The sequence below is a fragment of the Halichoerus grypus genome, chromosome 11 (assembly GCF_964656455.1).
Source record: "Halichoerus grypus chromosome 11, mHalGry1.hap1.1, whole genome shotgun sequence".
Lineage (NCBI taxonomy): Eukaryota > Metazoa > Chordata > Mammalia > Carnivora > Phocidae > Halichoerus > Halichoerus grypus.
Genome location: NC_135722.1, coordinates 7,565,874 through 7,588,930, shown reverse-complemented (window position 1 = coordinate 7,588,930; position 23,057 = coordinate 7,565,874). Strand labels below are relative to the sequence as shown.

At 47.8% G+C, this 23,057-nt stretch overlaps 1 protein-coding gene and 1 long non-coding RNA gene across 16 annotated transcripts; one reads left to right on the top strand and one right to left on the bottom strand.

Annotated features, from left to right (window-relative positions):
- Positions 1-430: 430 nt before the first annotated feature.
- Positions 431-14,340, bottom strand: SF1 (splicing factor 1). Of its 15 annotated transcripts, none has more exons than XM_078057805.1 (14): positions 13,552-14,340; positions 12,116-12,244; positions 9,310-9,385; positions 6,104-6,256; positions 5,814-5,903; positions 5,287-5,470; positions 5,083-5,198; positions 4,857-4,964; positions 3,969-4,149; positions 3,428-3,701; positions 3,033-3,092; positions 2,754-2,933; positions 1,787-1,991; positions 431-1,351 (listed from the first exon to the last, which is right to left on the bottom strand). In XM_078057805.1, exons 1-14 carry the CDS (start codon positions 13,946-13,948, stop codon positions 1,222-1,224), a joined length of 2,283 nt encoding a protein of 760 aa, XP_077913931.1. In that variant the 5' UTR covers positions 13,949-14,340; the 3' UTR covers positions 431-1,221. The 15 variants fall into 15 exon arrangements, with proteins under 15 accessions (XP_077913931.1, XP_077913939.1, XP_077913936.1 ...); XM_078057813.1 differs by having other exon boundaries at positions 3,424-3,701; positions 13,918-14,337; XM_078057810.1 differs by having other exon boundaries at positions 13,918-14,337.
- On the top strand, positions 13,488-22,137 carry LOC118541513 (uncharacterized). The gene is made up of 2 exons (XR_004920143.2): positions 13,488-13,669; positions 14,446-22,137. It is a non-coding gene; the product is annotated as an uncharacterized LOC118541513 (long non-coding RNA).
- Positions 22,138-23,057: the final 920 nt, after the last annotated feature.

The window sequence follows — 23,057 nt, the reverse complement described above, 5'->3', positions numbered from 1 at the left end:
CAGTTGGCTTGACCTTTAGTGCCGACGCCTCCCTAGGCCCAGGGCCTTCCGTCAGGTGGTAGCTTCCAGGCAGAGATCGCAACCAGAGCTCAGCAAATGTCGGGGTCCAAGCCCCAGGGAAAGGCCTTCAGAACAGCAGGGACCAGGGGATTGAGGGGTGATGGGGGTGGGTGATGGTGGTGAAGAACCTGGTTCTCAGCTGTGAACCAGTAAACAAAGGGGAGATGGTGGGACCACCCACATACTCAGCTTCCACCAGCAAAGCCACACACAGGGACGCAGGCGGGAGGCTCCCTAATGAAGGTCCCAGGGGTTCCCCAGAGAGAACGGGATGGCTGGGGCCAGGTGCTGAATGTGGGCAGGTGAGGTAACTTTGGAGCTGCTGCTAAGTACCGGGGGTTTGATGAGAAAAGAAAAATGAAGAAACAGACCCAGAAAACCACACTGCTCTTTTATTCAATGGAACATCCCCCTTTTAACGCAGTGTTGAATCATACACCGAAAAAAAAGCCCAGAGAAATTTCTGCAGATAAACCAGTGAAGAGAACGCGCATTATACATTATTGTCAACATAATCACTCCATGAAGAGGGAAGGGGAGAAAAAAGTAGAACGAAAAACAAGGGGCTTAAACCCCTAGACACTGCAAAACATTCAGACGTTTGGGATTAAAATAAAATTTGAAAGGAAACCTTCCAGGAAGGAGAGGAACAAATGGAATCTGAGGCAGCTCAGGTGCTCAGGGAGCAAGGAAAGGACTCTCCAGGGTGGCAGACAAGACCAAGGTAGCTTGGGTGGCCCCACCTACCACTGGCAGGGGTGCCAGGATGGGTGTTGGCCCGGAACCTGGAAATTAACCCACTAGTCTATTAAGGTGACAAAAACAAAATATCACACTACAAAAAACAAAAAAACTGGGGTGGTCATGGCAACCTTGAATATCTTAGAACCAAAAGGAACCCCCCCCTTCCAAACAGCCTGACATTAATGGCCAAAGCTTGCGCCTAAAACCATTTGCTCCCTCCTCTCCTTGGGAAGAGAAGAACAAGGAATGGAGAAAAAGGAAAGGAGTCTAATTGCAGCAGAAGATCGGGGAAGAGCATCTCCTTGGACGGAGTCTGAAGAAAGGAAGAGATACGGAAATAACAAAGGAAAAAGAAAAAATTAATAAAAATTTCACGATATGGAGCCAGCGTGTTCCGATTCCGTCCACAAAAATAACTCAGGCTGCTTTGCCGAACCATCCTGTCCACCAGGGGCGCTGCTGAGGCTGTCTGCCTGGAAGGGTCACCAATGGGCGCGGAAAGTCCTCACTCTCATGGCTCGGGCCATCGCCGCCGCGGGGAGGGATCCTGGCGGCCCGGTTTGGGGAGAGGCAAAGGGAGTTGGGTGAGGAGAGAAAGAAGACAAAGAAGACACTCGATGCTACGGGGCGCCAGGAGAGCCCAAGCTGGCGCCCCTACTACCACCTGCCCGTTCCCAAGCGAGTCCTCAGTCGCTTGGCCCAGCCCGGTGCGTGCACACACACACATGCGTGCACACAAATCACATGCGTGCATCCCAATGTCTGGCTCCATATGGTGAGGTTCGGCGTGTGTTTAAACGAGACCAATTCTCTCTCTATATAATATATATTTTCTTAAAAAAACCGAGTCTAGTTCTGTGGTGGAGGCGGTGGGGGAGCTGGAGGCATCCCGAAGGGCGGCATGCCCGCCACCCCCATGCCCATCATGGTGACAAAGTTAGAAGGGTCCATGGGAGGCGGAGGAGGAGGGGGCGGGGCATACATCATGCCGGCGGAACCAGGCGGCGGAGGCGGCGGAGGGGGAGGGGCCCCGGGCGGCAGAGGCGGCTGGACCCCGGGGGGCAGGGGCACCATAGTGGGGTTGCCTTGCATCTGAGGGGCTCCTGGAGAAGCTGCGGCAGCCGCCTGCTGCTGTTGCCATGGCGGGATGGACCCTGTGCCAGCGCTCGTGGTGGTAGTCGTCGTATCTGGGGTGGTAAAGAAGCCCAAGGTCACACGCGCGGGGGCACACCGCGGCTCTCTGCGGCTGCTGCCTTGGGATGGGGGGGCGAGGGGCGCCTGCTCCTTGCTTGGCATGCGGTACGGTGGTGGGGGGCGGGCGGGCGGGGCTGTCCTGGTGATGGGGAGTGGAGGGGTGGGCAGGACTACCCTGGGGTCAGCCTCGAGGTCTCTGGGCTTAGCAGAGCAAGCCCTTTGTCACCAGTGCCCCTGGAAGGGCTGAGGGGAAGGTACCAGACACAAGAACCGGCTCTGACATCCCTCCGCCCATCCGCCGCCACCACCGAACGGCACATTCAACCTCAAGGCCACAGCTACTCTCCCCACAGCCCGGTCCCATCCCTGCCGTCTCTCAGGCCCCAATCACGTCCCTTGCGCAGCATGCAAGCACCCTCCCCACCCCGGCCTTACACACAGGCTCGGGCCAGCCAGCAGCCGGCAGCTCACGCAGCCCAGCCCGTGAGAGCCTGGATTTCTGGCACCCTACCTACGATGGCAGGTTCCCTCCAGGTCCCCCAAAACCGCTCCCCAGACACAACCACGCCAAACATCAGCTCTCTTCCCCAAGACCCCCAGGGGCCACGAGGCCCTTTCTGCTTGCACCCCCAGCAGAGAGCAGCGTCTCCTCCCTGGGTGTCTGCCTGCCTCTGTGAGCCGTGAGCTTCTTCTGCTCCTCTCAGCCCCACCTCCCCATCCCACCCACCCCCACAAGCCCAAAATAGTCCACTCACTTTGCTGCCATGGCAAGGGGGTACTGGAAGCCATACTGCTGCTGGGCGGAGGGGGTGGCGGAGGCTGCTGCTGCTGCTGCTGCCATGGGGGAAGAGGGCCAGAGGGAGGGGGCGGGGGCTGCCCACTGGGTGGCGGCGGCGGCGGCGGCATCATGCCCATAGGCGGCGGCGGCATCATACCTGCAGGGAGGCGGAGGCGGAGGCGACGGTGAGCCTCGGGCCGGAGACCCCACTGCCAGGCCCAGCGCCCCCCAGCGAGCAGACGCCAGGCCGCGTTACCTTTTCCTTGATGCAGGCGATAGACCCCAGAGCCCACAGGCGTACTTCCCAGGTACTGATCTTGATGGAAGGAAAGAGCAGGGACTTAGCAGGACATGGGAACCGGCCAGGGAAGACGCCCCCACCGACAGCTTACTGGGTGCACACACCTTGCAACCACTACCCTTGTAAGAACCGTTCTGGAACCCTGCCTTTGAGACGTAGGTCTATGTCTACCCCACGCACAAACCACTTCCTAAGCCAGGACGAAGTCTTGCTCCTTCCGGAGCCCCGGCCTGGGCAGGAGACCCGATGCAATACCCAGCCACTTTGAGAGCTGCTTCCGGGTCGCAGCAACCTGACGTCACCCTTGCTCATCCCAAAGCCCCAAGGTTTCTGGTCTGACACTTACTTACCCATTGGAGGAGGGCCATGATGCCCAGGTGGGTGGGGGCCCTGGTTCATCGGTGGTGGCGGCGGCTGCATCCAAGGGGGTGGGGGTCCGTTAGGGTTGTGCTGCATGGGATGTCCACCATGCCCACCTGTCAGGCTGGGTAATGGGTGTGGGAAGCTGTGGGGGCCACCTCCAGGCCCACCAGGACCACCTCCGTGCATGCCATGGTAGGGCCGACTCTCTGAAGGGCCAGAATTCATCCAGGGTGGGCGGCTCTGGGTGGTGGACATGAGAGACTACGTGAGAGCATTTCCCGCCAACGTCCCTGCCTGCTCCCCCTGGTGGCAACACTGTTCTTTCGGCTACGCCAAGAGTACCAGAAAACACACAAGGACAGGATCTTTCTAAAGTGAAAGATCCCTGAACATCCTGACACCCGGAAGAACAATGTTGCCAGCCATGTCTGTCACTGCGCTCTACCCAAAGCACCTGGCCACAGCCCTCAGTCTCTGAGGAAGAGAATGGGGGCGGCCAGACCACAAGAACCAGCCCCTGAAACTCACCGGTGGAGGCGGGTTGTTGGCAGGAGCAGCAGGCCGAGGTGCGCTGGCCAGGGGCGCGGTGGCGGGCCCCGAGGTGGAGCCCACGGATGCCGGCACCGGCGCTTCGCCCAGCTCAGCCATGAGAGACAAATATTCTTTATCCATCCGTGCTTTATCCTGAGCTGACTGGGGGTCACCAGGCCTGAAGGCAGGATAAGAAACACAGAGAAAGAAAGAGAGAAGAGAAAAAAAATTCATTAAGAAGGAAAGTTCTATCCTGTAGAAGAAGTGACAGAGTTCTTTGAATTCAACCATCCTTTCTAACCGTTCCTCAAAATACTCTCATCAAGTCCTCAGTTCTGCGCCCAGCTCTGCATCTGGGAGACCACGTGGATTTCTGTCACAACAGAAAAGATGGAGAGCACCCAGCCAGCCACATGAGCTAGGAAAGCACAGGCTCTTCCAAAGAGCAAACCTTCATCAAATCCTACATTCCCAGTTTGAGGGAAGGAAGGTCTATGCAGGACTAGAACACCTGCCAGGTTTTCCAAAGGAGAACAAAGTAGAAAAATGTTGCTATCAAGTGCTGGTTCAAAACTGGTCAAAAATCCAGATGGCTTCTGAAACCGATCCTAAGCAGCAAAAAGTAGTTAATACTGAGCCACAGTGGAAACATTTACACTCAGGATGGAAGTTTCTAGTTTTCCTGAATTCAAGATGAGCCACAAAATACAGGTGTTCGCACAAGCTGCTTCTCATCATCCTGGGCTTTAACATCACACCATTACAGACCACATTCACAGAAAGGAAGCTTCTCTAGAGCCCAAAGGTTAACAGCAACCAACCAACATGCTCAAGCAATGTCTTGAACACCACGGCTACAAAGAAGCCATAATCCCAGGCCCTCACCTTTGGAATTTGCAATCGGAAGCGATGTGTCCAGCCCCACCACACTTGGTACACACTGTGGTATTGGTAATGCTGCGTGTCTCTGAGCTCTGCCAGGGTCTTAAGATCCTGTCGAGGAAGAAGGGGGGAAAAAAAAAAGAGTCATGTCAAGGGCTACGGCCAAGCATCCTACTTCCACAGGTTCTTCAGGTTTGTACACTCTCTCCACTCTAAACCGATCACACACCTGTTATCATCTTCCCGAAGGGTCCCATTCAAGCGAGCCAACTCCCGAAGCTGCATCTTCCGTAGATCATTCTGGTCCTCAGGGGTCTCAATACCCTGCTTCAGGATGTTTCTTATCTAGTGGAGATGCAAGGGTCACAGTTACATAAAGCGCTGGGGCCACCACTAGATTTCTAGCAAGAGGCTTCCTTTCTGGCTGCCTCACCTGTTCCACAGCTTTCTTCACATTCTCCATGGTGTTGGCGGTAACTAGGGCATGAAGTGGCTCATCTTCTCCAGGGAGCATCTGGCCATCTTTGCGGCCAACTTTCCCTTCTTTAACAGACCCTTTCCCCCGGATCATAATCTTGGCATTACACTCCTTCTCTATGTTCTTCAAGGTGTTCCCTCTATCAGGGGCAGAAAAAGTTGAATTGTTAGATTTGATAGGCAAGTTCCCATGCCAGAGGGGACAGAGTGGGCGGATCACACCGGCAGGAAACCATGAGTGCAGAGTTGGATTTTCCCACCAAGAGCTCCATGATCTCTTTTAAGTTAAAGGCAGCCACACCAAATCTGTAAGATTTGAGTTCTCTGCAGTAAAACGGGGTTGAAGAGATTTTCTCACAGAAAAGTGTGAACTCCCACCAAAAACAGGAAGGGAAGCCATCAGTGGTACCCAGCTGGGCCTAAGACCGATACAGCTCACAGTTTCTTAACAATCATGTATCCCACAGGGTAGCAGTTACTCACCTGGGCCCAATCAGCAGCCCCACAAAGTTGATTTCTGGATACTCGTCTTGTGGAATCATTACTTTATCGCTCACCCGTGTTGCTGGAGGTCTAAAAAAGAAAAGACTCATAGACTCTGCATGTTTCTGAGAGAGGACACAACCCACAGCTTTTAGAACTAACCTTGCTACCATGTATTAACTATACATGACTTGAGGACAAGTGGTGTGACGTTAGTACCAGAATAGTTCCACCAGATCACACGTGATCTGTACGTGTCCTTGGCCTGGACAACCAGCCCCTCTGCTTACTTGTAATCTGCAGGTGGCTTGAAATCAGGGTTGAGGGCAACCATCTCCGTGATCAGGTTATGCCGCTCCTCTTCAAGCTTTTTGCGGGTGCGGAACTCGCGGGTGTTAAGCCGCTTCCCCTCGCTATTGTAGATGGGCTCAGGGGAAGGGGACCTGTGGGAAACAGATCACCGTTACTGCTTTGCCTTCACTCTTCTCATCCCACATGGGCTAAAATTAGTCTTCCCCAGCCCCTCTGCCTCTCAGACCCTAACACAACACTCTTCGGAGGAACCGACCGTAACGTGTGCTACTCAAGATCGTGTGGAATGGGGAGATGAAAGCTGGCTTAGCATTAGGGGGACTGGGGTGTGTGTGAGAAAGAAAAAAAAGGTCTTGCTTCTAAATGTTGAGAAGAAAAAAGTCTGTCCTTCTGGGGGAAAATCTTTGGACTGTAAATGGCAAGGACAGTATCATCCTCTGGAGTCTTCTTGCCAAATATGGATTTTTCATTTTAAAAAATTGTACATTATTACAACTTTATGAACCACGGAAACCCAAAAGTTTAGGTAAAATGTGAACTCTTGCAGAGCTCGTGCCCTATCAGGAAGAGTGTCTGCACCCCTGCCACATAGTTAAGTATGAGCTCTTTAACCCAATGCAACTGGGACTCAAGGCTGCTGCAGCTACTTGGCCCCACAATGGAGAGAGATGGTTCAAGGCTTCGTCTCTGCTTTTCCTTCAATGGCCTGGCTGGCTGTGTCCAAGGCCCAGGAGTCAACCTGTTTTCTGGCTGTTCGAGGTTGGGGAGTCTGGGTAGAGAAAAACGTTAACGTGCTAAAGCAGCTTCTGCTAGAGGCTGCAAATGCAGATTTGGTCAAGTACTTGTCTAGGGTCTGGACCTGCAAACGGCAAGGGGAAAACCTAGGATTCTCCACCAGAGTTTACAAGTCCAGAAAGCAGATTCTCTCTCTCTCATTTTTTTAAGGAGTAAAATGCTGTTGCTACAAGTAAAAAATAGTAATGATAAAATGGTCAGTTTACCACAGCTGGATTTTGCGGTAATAAAAAAGAGAAGTTACACTCCTAGAATTCTGAGTTGAGATTACAAAAAGGACCATAGCTTGATATTCTGAATGAAAATTTAGTAGCAGCTGCAAGAAGGGAAGAGACCATGTGGATCAGGTTATTAAAAAAACATCCTGAAAGTAGTCAAGACTCCTATACCCTTGGTTTAGTTGAGAGAACCTTGCCTAGTTGGAGAGCAAGGACTGAACTCGGCTGCTCCCACTGTCTTCAGCCTAAAGGGAACCATGTCATACCACGTTACACACACGATGGAATAAAAGGTCAGGTTTGTTCATGGCTAATGACGGCTAAATGACACCTCCGTTTCTAGCATTTATATAAACTGTTAACACAATCCAATAATAATGAACAAAAGCAAACATACCCCAGCTCATTAGACTATCATCTTATACATTTAAGTCTACAAGAGATTTTTAAAACATTTTTAACTGTGCAACTTAAGCAACATCAAAATAGCATAGTGGCTTAATATTGAGAATACACCTTCTTAGGAAATAACCTCAGTAAGGTAAGAAACTCATGCAGTTCCCTCCAACCTGGGCTCAAAAGCAAAACCAGTCAGGCATTAGGCCCTCTTTCAAACTGAATACAAGGGAGAAAAAAACTGCTCTGGTTTTATTTCTAACGTGCTTGACGTTTCTAATTCCCACCCCGTAGCTGTCTAGAATTAAGCATTTCTGGCTAATCAACAGAACAAGGTTTACCAGTACCAAATTGGTCATTTAAAAGCCTCACAACAGTTTAATCTCTTCCCAAATTGTGGATGTGAAAAGGCAAAAGCTAATATTCTAGAGGTTATATTGGCCCAACTTCTTCACTTCAAAGAGGCATCATATAGATCAACTAAACTCTAATCCCATTTCTCCAGGAAGCAAAGGTTTGTTAAAAATTCAACCTTTTGAGGAATTGCCTGGTAACCTGTTAGACGTATTATTAAAGGGAAAAAGGCCAAAAAAGCACTCAACAGTTGTGGTCTACAACCTACAATGCAATCTTTAAAAAAAAAAAAAAAAAAAGAAATATATATATATATAAATATATATATATAAATATATATATATAAAACACAACACAACCCTCCAACCAAAATCTACAGGTAAAAAAATAATAAATTTCATTAAGTAAAATTAAAGAGCCCACATGGAGAGATTAAGTTAATTTGTTCCCTGGCAAAGGGCAGCAGAAAGATGCATAAGTGAGTGGCTTCTAAAATCACTACATCATCTTCCTGATTTAACAAGCCATTAATTGGGTAATAAAAGCTAAAAACACTACTTTTTAAAGTGAAGTGTTTTCAACTATGCCGCATGCACTAAGAGCAATTTCACGGAGAGGGAGGCATATTGCCCTTCTATTAAATGGACCAGATTTAGCTGTTCGAAGTTCAACCAGCCAATAAAATTCCTGGTTAAAAAGTTAATTTCCCTCAGACTTTTTACTTTTCAAAGGTGAGAGAAATTGTAAACTGAAAGGATGTGACTACAGATGTTTGAAGACCACACTCTTGAAAAATAAAGGTGACTTAGGGTTGGTTGCTAGCCTTCCCAAAACAGGCGAGAATATTCTGGACCCTCCCAATACCCCCCAGGCAATGGCCAAGGCGGAAAATTCACTGGCAGTGAAGGAAGCTGGTTAGAAATCTCATCTATTTTAAAACCACCTCAAAACCATGAGCAGGAAGACTGCAGCAATGAGCTAACCAGACTGAGCTTCTGGTCTGCTCAAATTCAGTGATGCTCAAAAATATTCTTAATCCCTGCACCATGTACCTGTGAGAAAAGCTCTACACCCTCGGTTTTCAACCAAAGCAGTTACTGAAAAGGCTGGTTAACGGGCCACCTCACTGTCCCTACGGGTGGGTAAATCAGGTTAAAATCTAGGTGCTTACCAATTGGAAACCAGATGTCCATTTTCCTGTAACTTTTTATTCTGCTAGTAATTAAATTTCATTCCAATTTTCTAACTGACGACTGACCATATAGATTGCTAATTAAACCCTAGGCCCCAGAATGGTCAAAGTATTATCACAGTCGTCTTACTAGGATTTCATTGAACTGACACAATATGTTGCCACCAGTAAAACGTATTGAGAAAAAGGTAAAAGCGTTACTGTCAGCTGGTTAAAACTGTTTCCCAACCTGTCCTCAGGGTTAGGGGGGATGCCCAGGTCTCCTGTGCGCAGTTTACGAGTCAGGTCTTCTATCTGCAGTTGCACTGGAAGAAACCAGGTTAGGAAAGAAAAAAAAAGGATGGAAAAAAGACAATGTTACCAAAAAACATCTCAAATCTCAACAACAAGCATGAAGAACTCGGAGACTTTGAAAGGGACGACTGATCAGTGAACACATTGAGGCAAAAACCCCCAACCACCTATCGGCAGGAGTCCATTTACATCTATAGGTATTTTTCACTTCAAAATGGTTAACACTTAAGGAAGCAAACAGTTTGTTGGAAGAGGGGTTAGCAGTATACACTGTTCACTAAGGCTAACATCAAAGCAATTATTAGGTGTTTCACCTCTCCCTCCCCTCCAAAGCTTGCTATACAATTGGCACCCAGAACAAACCATGTTATGTTATCACCAATACCCTGTTCCCAAACAAATTACTTCGAGGGCAAGACTCTTGAGAGTTTATTTTTCTTCATTAAATATTAAGCATAGCCCAAAATGAAATCCAATTAACATGGGACAAGGAAAAATACCAGTTGAGCAAAGATCATTTTCATTGATACCAGGTTCAAAATTCCTTGAACATGTAAGACATTTAATAACCAATTCAACACCTCATAAAAAGCCTATTATACATACTCTTTCTGTACAACCAGATCCATACTAATAAGGATCTCCCAATACCTGTTGCTTTTATTCCAGTCTTAGGTAACAATCCATATACCTTAATAAACCAGTAACCGTGAGACGTTAAGAAGTCTGTTCTCAGACTCGCTCCTCATGAGGGGAGTAAAAGTAGGGGATGTAGAGAAAGAAAGTGTGGGTCAAGGAGAATGTGTGGCCCTCAGACCTTGACAAAATGAGGCTGTACATAAAAAAGAGAGGAAGGTTTCACAGAAGTTCAATGACTCCAGGGAAATGTTACCCGGGTGACTTCTCAAGATAATGGCAACTGTAGAGCCAGATCACGGTCTTCAGCGTGCTGAAGAACCACCTGTTTCTTACCTTTGCAGCATCTGAAAGTTGTGAGCAGGCATCTCTAATAAGGGCAAGTCTTAGTGGGTTGGGTTAAAGTCGAGCTGGCTCCAAAACAGGATTAATGCATGTCTAACCCAAGATACCCTTCTACTTTTAAATACACCCCACAGGGCTATACCACATACCCATTCCAACTCCAAAGAACTGAAAACCCACATTCATATCAAGAGAAGATATTGGGGGCATTGTACAAAGCAGTGTATACCCTGAGAGACAGAAGATGAATTAAGATACATAGATCCCTAAGCTCTTCTACGCCAGAAAATTTCTGACTTGACAGTCAAGTATTTAGCTCAAGAACTCAAGGTGAAAGTCAGCTTCATGGAGGCAGGCAGCCCTCCTAACTGAACTGTAGGGGTGTGGGGTCTGACCTGAGGAAAACTGGCACTTAAATCAAAGTCTGTGATCTTTCTTGGAGCTGAGATCTACACTGGCCTCTGTTTTGGCTCTACCCACTTTTGATTATAGAGCTATAAATACCCTCAGGGCTCAGTGCATTAACTCCCTGCACAGGAAGAGAACTGGAGATGTAGAGAATAAGTCTGTTTTCCCCCCTTTCTAAGTCTGCTTGTGTCCCTGGAATGTCATTCCACTAAGGACATTTCCACAAGGTTGTAAAGACCCAGGCCGATCTAATGAGACAAGCGGGTGGGTGGAAGTAAATTGAACAGTGGGGAAAGAAGAAATATTAGTACCGTGAAAACAAGGTAACAATTCCAACACCTCAAAACTCTCAGCAGTTAAAAAACATAAAATATAATGATCCTCAAGAATAACACATGCCAGCCTTGAAGCTTTTGATCTGTGAAGGATACAGCCTCATAGGCCTAGGCGGCCTTTGCCCTAATTTACTCCAAAGGGGATGTTTCTTTGGTTAGTAAGAAATGTTCATCAAGTGAACTTTTTGGAGACAGCTGCAGATACATGAATAAAGGTAAAACTCACATTAAAAACCTTATATTTAAAAAAAGGTAATTTTGAGGTTAACTTCATTTACACTGTGGACAATTATTGTTAATTCTTGAAATTTCCCAACAGATAAGATCTTTTATCCTACCACCTCATTCCATATCCAAGTAGTACCCCTTTCCCAGCAGAGTTCTTTGATAGTAAAAGAGCCCTCGTTTTAAGACAGCTCTCCAAAGACCAAACCAGAAAAGATGCTGAAGGAAAGGTTAAATTCAACAAAATGGTAAAAAGGGGTGCACTGTTCAACACTTTCAGGACCACTCTTTGATAATAAACTGAGTTTTTCTTTTCAGAAAGTACCTATAAAAGTAAAAGACCACATTTGAAGGAGAGGGAGGAATATGAAATGGTGAAAGGCCATGCTGTGAAAAAGGTACTTAGTTTATAATACCTGCAGTGTTCTCCACTGGGGCCGTGTCCAGAGAGGCAGAAGACACTCACCTCACCAACTGGCAATGAACAGCAGCTGAAAAGGGTGGGGTGGGGTGCTGGACTGGGGACTACCCTCACTCCTAAGTGGGTCCCTCTACCTTCCTGGCACTCATGGAGAACACTGCTGTTACGAACAAACCAAAACAAGGAGCTTCAAATGCAGGACTTACAGAGTAAAAACTGATGGGTTATGTCAAAGTCATGAAAGTACACCTGACCGTACCTCATCTCAAAAGAACAAGACTTTAAGGTCTCAAACTTATAACACATAAAATGTTGCTCAGAATAAATCATATCAATCTGACAACGTATTTGGATGCAGAACGTGTATTTACCTATATAAGCTCTTTCTTGTTCCCGAGTAAGTCCAGGGGGGATGACTGTAGGCATTCCCGGAATCACCGTCTTCTGTTCCATTGTATCTTGGTTCCAGCGGCTCCTCTTCCGCTTCTTACTTGGAAAATCTGAAGGCAGATAAAGTCCATCAAATGCAAATATAAACCAGCAAACTACCAACAGGCACTTCAGGATACTTATGACACTAGACACAACCTCGGCAAACTGGGAAACTGAGAACTTGACCTAAAATATATATAGCAAAAAAATGAACACAAACCCGAGAATTCAGAGACACATGGCCACCACAAGGGTACCTAGCTCTGGATCCGAAAAAGTAGCATTTCACATTTATAATACGTATCCAGAAAAACTGTGAAGTATGTAAACAAGCAAACACATCTTTCAGATATGCGACGTCAACCATGAATGTTTTAAAAGCCCCAAGGGAGACAAGGTATACTGAATAATCATACCTTAGTAAAGCAAGATTGGGAAAACTGCTGATTCTTCTCACCTCCACTCCCCACCAGTCACCTTTCTAAATGGGCCGAACACAACCAAACCTATGATTTACTAAGTGAAAAAGCCCAGTTCTTCAACAAGATCACTTTTTTCTTCAGAAATTTAGCCTAGATAAGGATTCAATTTTCCCGGCCAACTAGACACTTAACATCTGAACTCCTAGAGGATGTATCAAAGTCCGACAACAACAAAAAAGCTATACAACAGCAGCCAAATCCTCCTCTTCTGATACAGAGGCATAAACTCCATACACATTGGTACACACAAGTCAGTTCTACTTCCCAGGGGGAAAGCCCCAACAACTAAGGGGAGGCATATCTGACTTCTCTAAGATAAATGGAGATTAGGAAAAAACTCCTTCCCCCGAAAAGTGCATCAGACCCAATCACACTCTAAGGATTTTCGGCCTCTTTCTTTCACTGTAGTGAAAACCTTGCCCTACTATAGAAATAAAAGCTACTCTTGCTACTTTTCTGCTTTTTGGACTTCTCTAGAACCAGGAAGGAAGTGCTCCACATTACCAGTTGACCATTTCACGCCCTCCTGACATGCACACCCACCCCTCCGTCCACCAAATCAACCTACTCGCCACCGCTCTCCTATACCAGAGTCTAGAATATAACACAGACCCCCCCCCCCCACCAGATTATAGTCGGGCCACAAAGCCCGGCCGCCACACTGCGCCTGCGCACAGGAACCCTCCGCTCTCCCCCCCCCCCACCCCTTCCAGCGCGCGTGCGCACTCGGGGCCCGAGAACCGGGCCGCGCGCCCTGTGGCGCCTCCGCCCGGGGCCTCCCCGTGCGCGCGCGCGCCCCTGCCGCGTGCAGCCGCCGTCGCCGCCGCCGCGCGCCCCTCAGGCGGCCGGGCCCGTCCGCGCGACGCCTCTCGCGCTCTCTCGGCCCGACTCACCTCCTCCGCCGCCGGCCGGGCCCGGCTGCTGGTCCTGACGGGGCGGCTGGGGTGGCGGCGGCTGCGGCGGCGACACGCGCTGGTAGAGCGGCGGCGGAGGGGGAGGCTGCGGCGGCGGGTACGAGGAGCCCGGGGAGGGCGGCGGCGGCGGCGGCTGCTGGGGAGGCGGGGGCGGCGGCGGTGGCGGCGGCGGCAGCGCCGCGAAGGGGAAGGCCGCGGTCAGGGCCCCCACCGAGCCCACGGGCGGGGGCGGCGGCGGCCCGGGCACCAGCAGCCCCGCCCCAGGCCCGGGAGCAGGCGGTGGCCCCGGCTCGAAGCCCCCTTTGGGCCCGGAAAGGGGGGGGAGGCCGGGGGGGCCCAGCTTACCCAGCGGCGTGGCGTTCGCTCCGGTCGCCATGGCGCCCCCGGGGACCGGCACCGGCGGCTCCTTTTAGGCGGCGGTGGCGGCTTCTTCTTCGCGAACCTTCCGGGGGGAGGGGACCCGACTGCGCTGCCCCGGAGCGCGTCCTCTCACGCGGCGGGCGGCGGCGGCGCGAGACGCACAAAGAGGGAGGAGAGAGGGCGCCGCGGGGGCGGGCCGGGGGCGACGGGCCCGAGGCCTGGATTGGGCCGAGCCGAGGCAAGGGGTCGGAATCGGCGGCCTCCAATTGGTGGAGCCTTAGCCCTCCTCGATGCACGCTGGGATTGGCCGGACCGTTAGGCCAGGCGAAGAAATGGCGGCCGAGCCTAGCGAGCTGGGAGGTGTCGCAGCGCGCACTTCATTTGTTACTGCGCGAACTGAGCTCGGAGTCCAGAAAGGAGGGGATAGGGTGGGGCAAACTCTGTGACGTAGGGGCAAAGGGCTTTCTCATTGGTTGAAGTTGGTTGAGTCAATCATTCTCTGTTGCGTCGTAGTGTCTTGGGATTGGCTGTCGCTTGTTCGATTCTTTTTCTACTCCCCTCCCACGGGGAGCAGCTTCGCTGGGATTAAGCGAGAGGTCGCGGCTGTACCCCGGCTGAACGAGATTTACCGCCGGGGAGGAGTGGAGCAGGAGCGCGCATGCGTAGACGAGGCAAAGCTACCTCTCCGCCCTTCGCTTCATGGTCGACCCTGGGGTCCGGCGCGGAAGCCCTAAGTGACGTCAATTTTCGATTCCCATGGTAACCCGGAACCGAGGGACGGGGGAGGGGCCGGCGCGCGCCCGTAAACCGGATCCGTTGACTCGCCGCAGGTAAAAAGGGACTTCCTGTTTTTCTTAAAAAAAAAAGGTATAAAATAGTCTTTTTGAAGGATCAAAGCAATATCTGGGCCTATGGAAGAACACGTAATCTTAGGAGGAAAACAATATAAAGTCAATTCCAAAATTAATTTACAAGTACATTGCATTTCCATTAGAATCTCAACTGGGTTGGGGGTTGATTACATCATCTTAAAATATAATTTTGAAAATAGTGGGGAAACTTGTAAACGAGGTTGAAGAGGAACTTGCTTTTCAGACAATAGGAACAGCACACAAGACAGGATAATGAAACAAAGTGATTTTGTTGTAGGAAAGACAGATTAGTGCTACAGAATAGAGACTGGAAATAGATTCCCCATATGTAAGTAGATTCAGTAAAGAAAAAATTTAGCTAACAGATGGTGTAGGGTCCTAAATTAAACAATAAAACAGACCTAGAATACAATATAGGCGAGTGTCACGGTCATCTAAAGGTAGAGACTTTTAGGGAAACAAAAACTCAGACCAATGAAAGATATACTTGATCACTAAAGAAATTAAAACTGTATGATGAAAGTCAACAGACAGTAACACATTAGGAAGATATACTTGCCATACATGATAGCTAATATGCAAAGAAATCTTAAAAACTAATTATAAAATAAGACAAAAACAATAGAAAATGAGCAAAGATTGTAATAGGCAAGTCTCAGAAGAGCAAATCCAAATAGCAAAAAAACATGAAAAGACAGCAGTACCCACCCTCTGCAGGAAGATGCAAATTAAGACGATAAGGAGGAATCTCTTTATATAACCATCAAAACAGCAAACAACCAATGTGCTAACACTACTGAGAATTTCTTTTTTGGAAAGCATTTTATTATCTATTAAAATTGTACCCCTTTCAAGAAAAACTAAAAATAAGCCCTTTCAATGTATCAGTCCCACTCCTGGGAATCTGCCCCAAAGCAAGGCGTGTGATTATATAATGTAATGTGTTCATGGTCTTCTACTGCATTTACTGCAGCACTGTCTGTAATAGTGAAAATCTGGAAACAAAGTGAGTTTCCTTTAATAAGTGAAGGGTTCAATAAATTGGAATCCCTAACCTATTTTAATAGGCAGACTTGAAAATCAGTTAATCCATACCAACTGATTTAGAGGGACGTCTGTGCTGTTACTAAATAAGAAAAGCAGAGATATATTACATGATCTTGTTTTTGTAAAACCCTATATATGTGTGCATGTGCCTGTCTGCATTTGATTACGCGAGGATAGAGAAAGCTATAGAAGGGTATACACAGCATGTTATTAGTGAAGACATTGGAGAGGAAAACAGGTTACCTGGAAATTGTTCCATACATTTCAAGAACTCAACGTATTTTTAAAATATGCTTCATGGGACACCTGGGTGGCTCATTCGTTAAGCGTCTGCCTTCGGCTCAGGTCATGGTCCCAGGGTCCTGGGATCGAGCCCCACATTGAGCCCCGTATCGGGCTCCCGCATCGGGCTCCCTGCTCTGCAGGAAGCCTGCTTCTCCCTCTTCCACTCCCCCTGCTTGTGTTCCCTCTCTCACTGTGTCTCTCTGTCAAATAAATAAATAAAAATCTTAAAAAAAAAAAATTTATGACAATCCCATTTATTTAACATATAACTATAAACATAAAGAAATGCATTATAGGAAAACACCAAATTTCTTTTTTTTTTTTAAGATTTATTTATTTGAGAAAGAGTGAGCAGGGGCAGGAGCCTGCGTGGCTCAGTTGGTTAAGCGACTGCCTTCGGCTCAGGTCATGATTCTGGAGTCCCGGGATCAAGTCCACATTGAGCTCCCTGCTCAGCAGGGAGTCTGCTTCTCCCTCTGACCCTCCCCCCTCTCATGCTCTCTCTCTCATTCTCTCTCTCAAATAAATAAAATCTTTAAAAAAAAAAAAAAAAAAGAGTGAGCAGAGGGAGAGATAGAATCCTGAAGCAGACTCTCCGCATAGTATGGAGCCCGACATAGTGATCCCAGGACCCTGGGATCATGACCTGAGCCGAAATCAAGAGTCGGATGCTTAACGACTGCACCACCCTGGTGCCCCAGAAAAATCACCAAATTTCTTTTTTTTTTTTTTTTTTTTTTTTTAAAGATTTTATTTATTTATTTGAGAGAGAGAGTGAGAGAGAGAAAGAGCACAAGAGCGGGGAGCGGGAGAGGGAGAAGCAGACTCCCTGCTGAGCAGGTAGCCCGACGCGGGACTCGATCCCGGGACTCCAGGATCATGACCTGAGCCGAAGGCAGTCGCTTAACCAACTGAGCCACCCAGGCGCCCAAAATCACCAAATTTCTAATGGTGGTGGGATCTCAGCTAATTTTTTACTTTTTTTTTCTATTTCTGTATGTTCTATATTCTACTTTAATTTTTTTATACTGAGAAAGTATTATTTGTATAATAAAAAAAGCTAATATGGACAAGAAAGGAAAAATATAAGCTGTTTATTTATTTTTTTTTTTTTACAGATTTTATTTATTTATTTGACAGAGAGAGACACAGCGAGAGAGGGAACACAAGCAGGAGGAGTGGGAGAGGGAGAAGCAGGCCTCCCGCGGAGCAGGGAGCCCAATGCGGGGCTCGATCCCAGGACCCTGGGATCATGACCTGAGCTGAAGGCAGACGCTTAACGACTGAGCCACCCAGGCGCCCCAAAATATAAGCTGTTTAAATCATCTGTTTGAAAATGAGGGAAAGTTAATTTATTCAGTAAATACAAATTCTCTGGAGAAAAAGAGAAAAGAGTCATTAAATGTGTGAGCAGCTGTTGAGTGCAAGACAGGTTGGTGGATACCAGAGTAAATGAAACACAGTTCCTGCCTTCCAGAAAATCACAGTCTAATAAAGGAGAAAAACAAATGCACAAATGAAAATGTACTATTTTTTTTTTTAAGATTTCATTTATTTGACGCAGAGAGAGAGAGTGAGCACAAGCAGGGGGAGTGGCAGGCAGAGGCAGAGGGAGAAGCAGGCTCCCCACAGAGAAGGGGGAGCCCGATATGGAACTCGATCCCAGGACTCTGGGATCATTACCTGAGCCAAAGGCAGTCGCTTAACCAACTGAGCCACCCAGACGCCCCGAAAATGTACTATTTTTTTCAAGATTATTTTTATAAGTAATCTCTACAACCCTCATGGGGCTCAAACCTACAACCCCAAGGTCAAGAGTCGCATGCTCTACTGGCTAAGCCAGCATTATAATGATGCTCCCCGGGGCGCCTGGGTGGCTCAGTCGTTAAGTGTCTGCCTTGGGCTCAGGTCATGATCCCAGGGTCCTGGGATCCAGCCCCATATCAGGCTCACTGCTCTGCGGGAAGCCTGCTTCTCCCTCTCCCACTCCCCCTGCTTGTGTTCCCTCTCTCGCTGTGTCTCTCTCTGTCAAATAAATAAAATCTTAAAAAATAATAATGATGATGCTACCATACTGACCTTGGTAAAGGCTACAACTCCGTCTGACGTCTGCTGGGCCAGTCCTTCTCACTGCTCTCTAGTCATTTCAGTTGCATTTTGTCTTTTATTTTTTTTAAGATTTTAATTATTTGAGAGAGAGAGCAAGAGAGAGCACAAGCAGGGGGGAGGGGAAGAGAGAGAGGGAGAAACAGACTCTCCCACTGAGCAGGGAGCCTGATGTGGGGCCTGATCCCAGGACCCTGGGATCATTACTTGAGCCAAAGGCAGACGCTTAACACCTAAGCCACCCGGGCGCCCCGTGATCAATTTTTATGTGTTCCAAGGGCAAATTTAAGACCTAAGAGTTTGGATGTTGGCTACTCCAGGCACTGTTTTGGGTTTTCTACATAGAGTAGTAGTTCATTTCATCTTCACAACCACCTTCAGAGATGCTTATTGTCTCTAACTTATAGATGAGAAAACGGAGGCGCAGAGAGGTTAAGTCAACCAGCCCAAGGTCACCCAGTCTACCAGTATAGTCTACCAGTCCCAGACTCCTGTTTGGTCAGAACGGGATTGGAATACAGTCCATGCCACTTTCTGGCTGAGGACCATCAGGCTAACTCTTCCCGGTTTTGAGGCAAGCTGGAGCCTTACAGACCCAGGCCAGCCATCCACCAGCTGGCAACTAGGGAAGTAATTTAATCTCTCCATGCCTTAGTTTCCTTGTCTGCAGAGTGCAGACATTGACACTAGCTACAGGGTACTGTGCTCCTTCATGGAGATCAGAGAGCACCGTTGGTTTGAATAGGATACCTCTTGAGTTGCAGGGGCAAGAACTACACACAGATTTCAGACACAGATGCCTCCAGATTTTCTACAAGGCTGCAGTACAATAAAAAATAATATATATTGCTTTGTCCCAAGATCCTGGCACAGAGCTTCAAAAACCCTTGGGATTTCCTGAGTGATAAGACTGTCCTTCCTTGGGTGCCTGGGTGGCTTAGTCGGTTAAGTGTCTGCCTTCGGCTCAGGTCATGATCTCAGGGTCCTGGGATCGAGTCCTGCGTCGGGCTCCCCGCTCAGCAGGGAGTCTGCTTCTCCCTCTGCCTGCCACTCTGCCTACTTGTGCTCTCTCTCTCTCTCTGTCAAATAAATAAAATATTAAAAAAAAAAAAAAAAGACTGTCCTTCCTTATTCATAACAGGCCCCTTTGGACCATACCAGACTTGAAGCTAACAGGTGACTCATTGCCATCTCTGAGAGCCCTGGGATAGCTTCAGGATGCTGGCTGATCAGAAAAACCACCCAACTTTCAGCCCCACCTCTGGGGAGGGGAAAGGGGCTGGAGATGGCATTCAATCACATGGCCAGTGATTTCATCAACCATGCCTGTGTAATAAAACCTCAATTTATTAACTCTGAACAGGGGGCGCCTCGGTGGCTCAGTCATTAGGCGTCTGCCTTCGGCTCAGGTCGTGATCCCAGGGTCCTGGGATCGAGCCCCGCATTAGGCTCCCTGCTTGGCAGGAAGCCCACTTCTCCCTCTCCCACTCCACTGCTTGTGTTCGTGCTCTCTCTGTCAAATAAATAAAATTTAAAAAAATAAAACTCTGAACAGGGGCGCTGGGGTGGCTCAGTTAAGCATCTGCCTTTAGCTCAGGTCATGATCTTAGGGTCCTGGGATTAAGCCCCACATTGGGCTCCCTACTCAGCGGAAGAGTCTGCTTCTCCCCTTCCCTCTGCCGCTTACCCCCACTCATGCTCTCCCTTTCAAATAAAAAAATAAAATCTTTAAAAAAAAATAAAACTGAGCAATGAGGTTTGAAGAGCTTCTGGGTTGGTGAACATACTGACGTAACAGGAGGTGGTACATACCCTGACTCCGCAGGGTCCTAATAAGCTCTTGGGCTCAGGACCCTTCCACACCTTACTGCATTTCTTCATCTAGCTAGTCATTTGTGTTCTCTGTAATAAAACAGTAATCATAAATGTAGTGCTTTCCTGAGTTCTGTGTGTCCTCCTGGCAAATATTTGAACCTGAAGGGGGGTTGTGGGAACCCTGAATTTGCAACCAGGTTGGACAGAGGTGTGGGTAACCTGGAGACCCAGGACTTACGGCTGAACTCCTTAACCTGTGGGGTCTTCACCAACTCGGGGTAGTTCATGCCAGAATTGAATTGTAGGACATCCGGTTGGTGTCAGAGAATTGTCACTGAAAAGTAAAAGGTACAAAGTTCCAGCCCTTCGTACTAACCTTTGATATTTTCGGTCTTTTAACTCTGTATCCTATAGTTCAGAAACCCCAGCCCTTGGTGAGATTGATTGGTAGTATCATGTAGCTAGCTGACACCATAGAAGAGCAAGTCCATGGCTGTTTGCCTCTGTGTCCACCCTTTGGAGAGCCCCACCTGTGATTCCATTACCTGAATTAGGAATAATATCTACCATGGAGTGAGGGATTCACTGTGCACTAAGAACTTTTCATAATTTTGTCTTTCCTGGAAAATGATGTTTCTTCCTATTATTAAAGGTAATTTGAACCGGGGGGAGATAGGTAGTGGAATTTGTGACTTAGGCACAGATTAGAAATAACAGCATAATAGGTACATGCAAATCACATATCTGATAAAGGACTTGTATCCAGACTCTCAAAAATAAGAAGACAACCTTACTTCTTTAAAAGGAGCCAAAGATTTGAACAGACTCTTTTTTTTCTTCATTTTTTTGAGAAGACTTTATTTTTAAGTAATCTCTACACCCAGCGTGGGGCTCAGACTCACAACCCTGAGATCAAGAGTCACATGCTCTGCCAACTGAGCCAGCCAGACGCCCCTGAACAGACTCCTTTCCAAAGAAGTCGTATAGATGGTAAATAAGCACAGGAAAAGATGCTCAACGTCAGTCATGAATGAAATGCAAATGAAAACCACCATGAGATTCTACTACACATCTGTTTGAGGGGCTAAAACGAACCAAGACCGACCATACTGAGTGTTGCCGCGGAAGTGGAGAGGTTAGAACTCTCCTATCTTGCTGCTGGGAATGCAAAATGAAAATGGTACAGGCGCCTGAGTGGCTCAGTGGTTCCTGCTCTCTCTCACTCTGTCAAATAAATAAAATCTTAAAAAAAAAAAAAAAAACGGTACAACCACTCTGGAACAGTTTCGCAGTTTCTTTTTTTCTTTTTTAAAGATTTTACTTATTTCACAGAGAGAGACGAGAGACAGGGAGAGAGGGAACACAAGCAGGGGGAGTGGAAGAGGGAGAAGCAGGCTTCCTGCAGAGCAGGGAGCCCGATGCGGGAGCCCGATACGGGGCTCAATGTGGGGCTCGATCCCAGGACCCTGGGATCATGACCTGAGCTGAAGGCAGACGCTTAACAACGGAGCCACCCAGGCACCCCAGTTTCACAGGTTCTTAAAAAGTTCAACAACACTCACCACACGATCCAGGCCTTATACTCCGAAGTATTTATCCAAGAGAAATGAAAGTATATGTCCACACACAAGACACACATACGTGAATGTTCATAGCAGTTTTATTTGTAATAGTCCAAAACTGGAAATAGCCCAAATGTCCAACAGGTGACTAGCCAAACAAACTGTGGTACATCTATGAAATGGAATAGTACTTGGAAATGAAAAAGAACGGCTATGAACACATGTAACAACATGGGTGAATCTCAGATAATCTGCTCAGTGAAAGAGGCAGAGAAAAAAGTGCATACTGTACGATTCTATTTATGTTAAGTTCTGAAAAATGCAAATTCTTCTATAGTGGAAGCAGTTCAGTGGGTACTATGAGGAGCAGGAGGGATGATTACAAAGGGGCAGGGGAAACGGCATGGGGGTGGTTTCCCAGGTTTATACATGTGTCATCATCAGATAGTACATTTTCAATACATGCAGTGTATTGGATGCCAATTTTCCTTCAATAAAGCTGTTTTTTTAAGATTTCATTTTTATTAAAAATTTATTTCCATGAGAGAGAAAGAGAGTGTGTGCACGCGCATGCGGGGGGAGGAGCAGAGAGGAAGAGAGAGAAACTCAAGCGGAGTCCCTGCTGAGCACAGAGCCTTACCCGACCCAGGGCTCAGTCTCATGACCCTGAGATCACAACCTGAGCCAAAACCAAGAGTCGACGCTTAACCAACTATGCCACCCAGGTGCCCCTTTAAGATATTTTTTTTCTAATATCATCTTTTTTTTAAGATTGATTTATTTGCCAGAGAGAGAGAGAGAGAGCACACAAGCAGGGGGAGCGGCAGGCAGAGGGAGAAGCAGGCTCCCCCCTGAGCAAGGACCCCAGGATCATGACCTGAGCCGAAGGCAGATGCTTAACTGACTGAGCCACCCAGGCGCCCCTCAGTTTTTATTATTTTCATTTTTTTAAAAAAGATTTTTATTCATTTGACAGAGAGATAGCACAAGCAGGCAGAGAGAGGCAGGCAGAGGGAGAGGGAGAAGCAGGCTCTGCTGAGCAGGGAGCCCGATGCGGGGCTCGATCCCAGGATCCTGGGACCATGATCCAAGTCGAAGGCAACCGCCCAACCGACTGAGCCACCCAGATGCCCCTCAGTTTTTATTTTTAAGTAATCTCTACGCCCAACGTGGGGCTCAAACTCACAACCCTGAAATCAAGAGTTGCATACTCCTCTGACTGAGCCAGCCAGTCCCCCTCAATAAAGCTGTCTTAAAAAACAATAGAAGAAACTAGAGAGAGAGAGATCTGCCCGTAGTTCTACTCACAATGCTGATTTCATAATCTAGGAAAGGATTATCTTGGCTTTTTTTTTGTTTTTTTAACCCATTACAAGGTTTTATTTTTTGAGGGATTATATTTAAACTTACATTTTATTACATAGTATTTGATACATAC

What these genes read in the sequence shown, in the direction of transcription:
- SF1 (XM_036101150.2), bottom strand. Translation starts at nt 13,948, where the DNA reads ATGGCGACCGGAGCGAACGCCACGCCGCTGGGTAAGCTGGGCCCCCCC. An exon ending in GGGCTGCTGATTGGGCCCAG is followed by an intron (nt 5,471 to 5,813) that starts GTGAGTAACTGC and finishes TGCCCCTGATAG; the next exon opens with AGGGAACACCTTGAAGAACA. An exon ending in CCCCTTGCCATGGCAGCAAA is followed by an intron (nt 1,992 to 2,753) that starts GTGAGTGGACTA and finishes TTACCACCCCAG; the next exon opens with ATACGACGACTACCACCACG.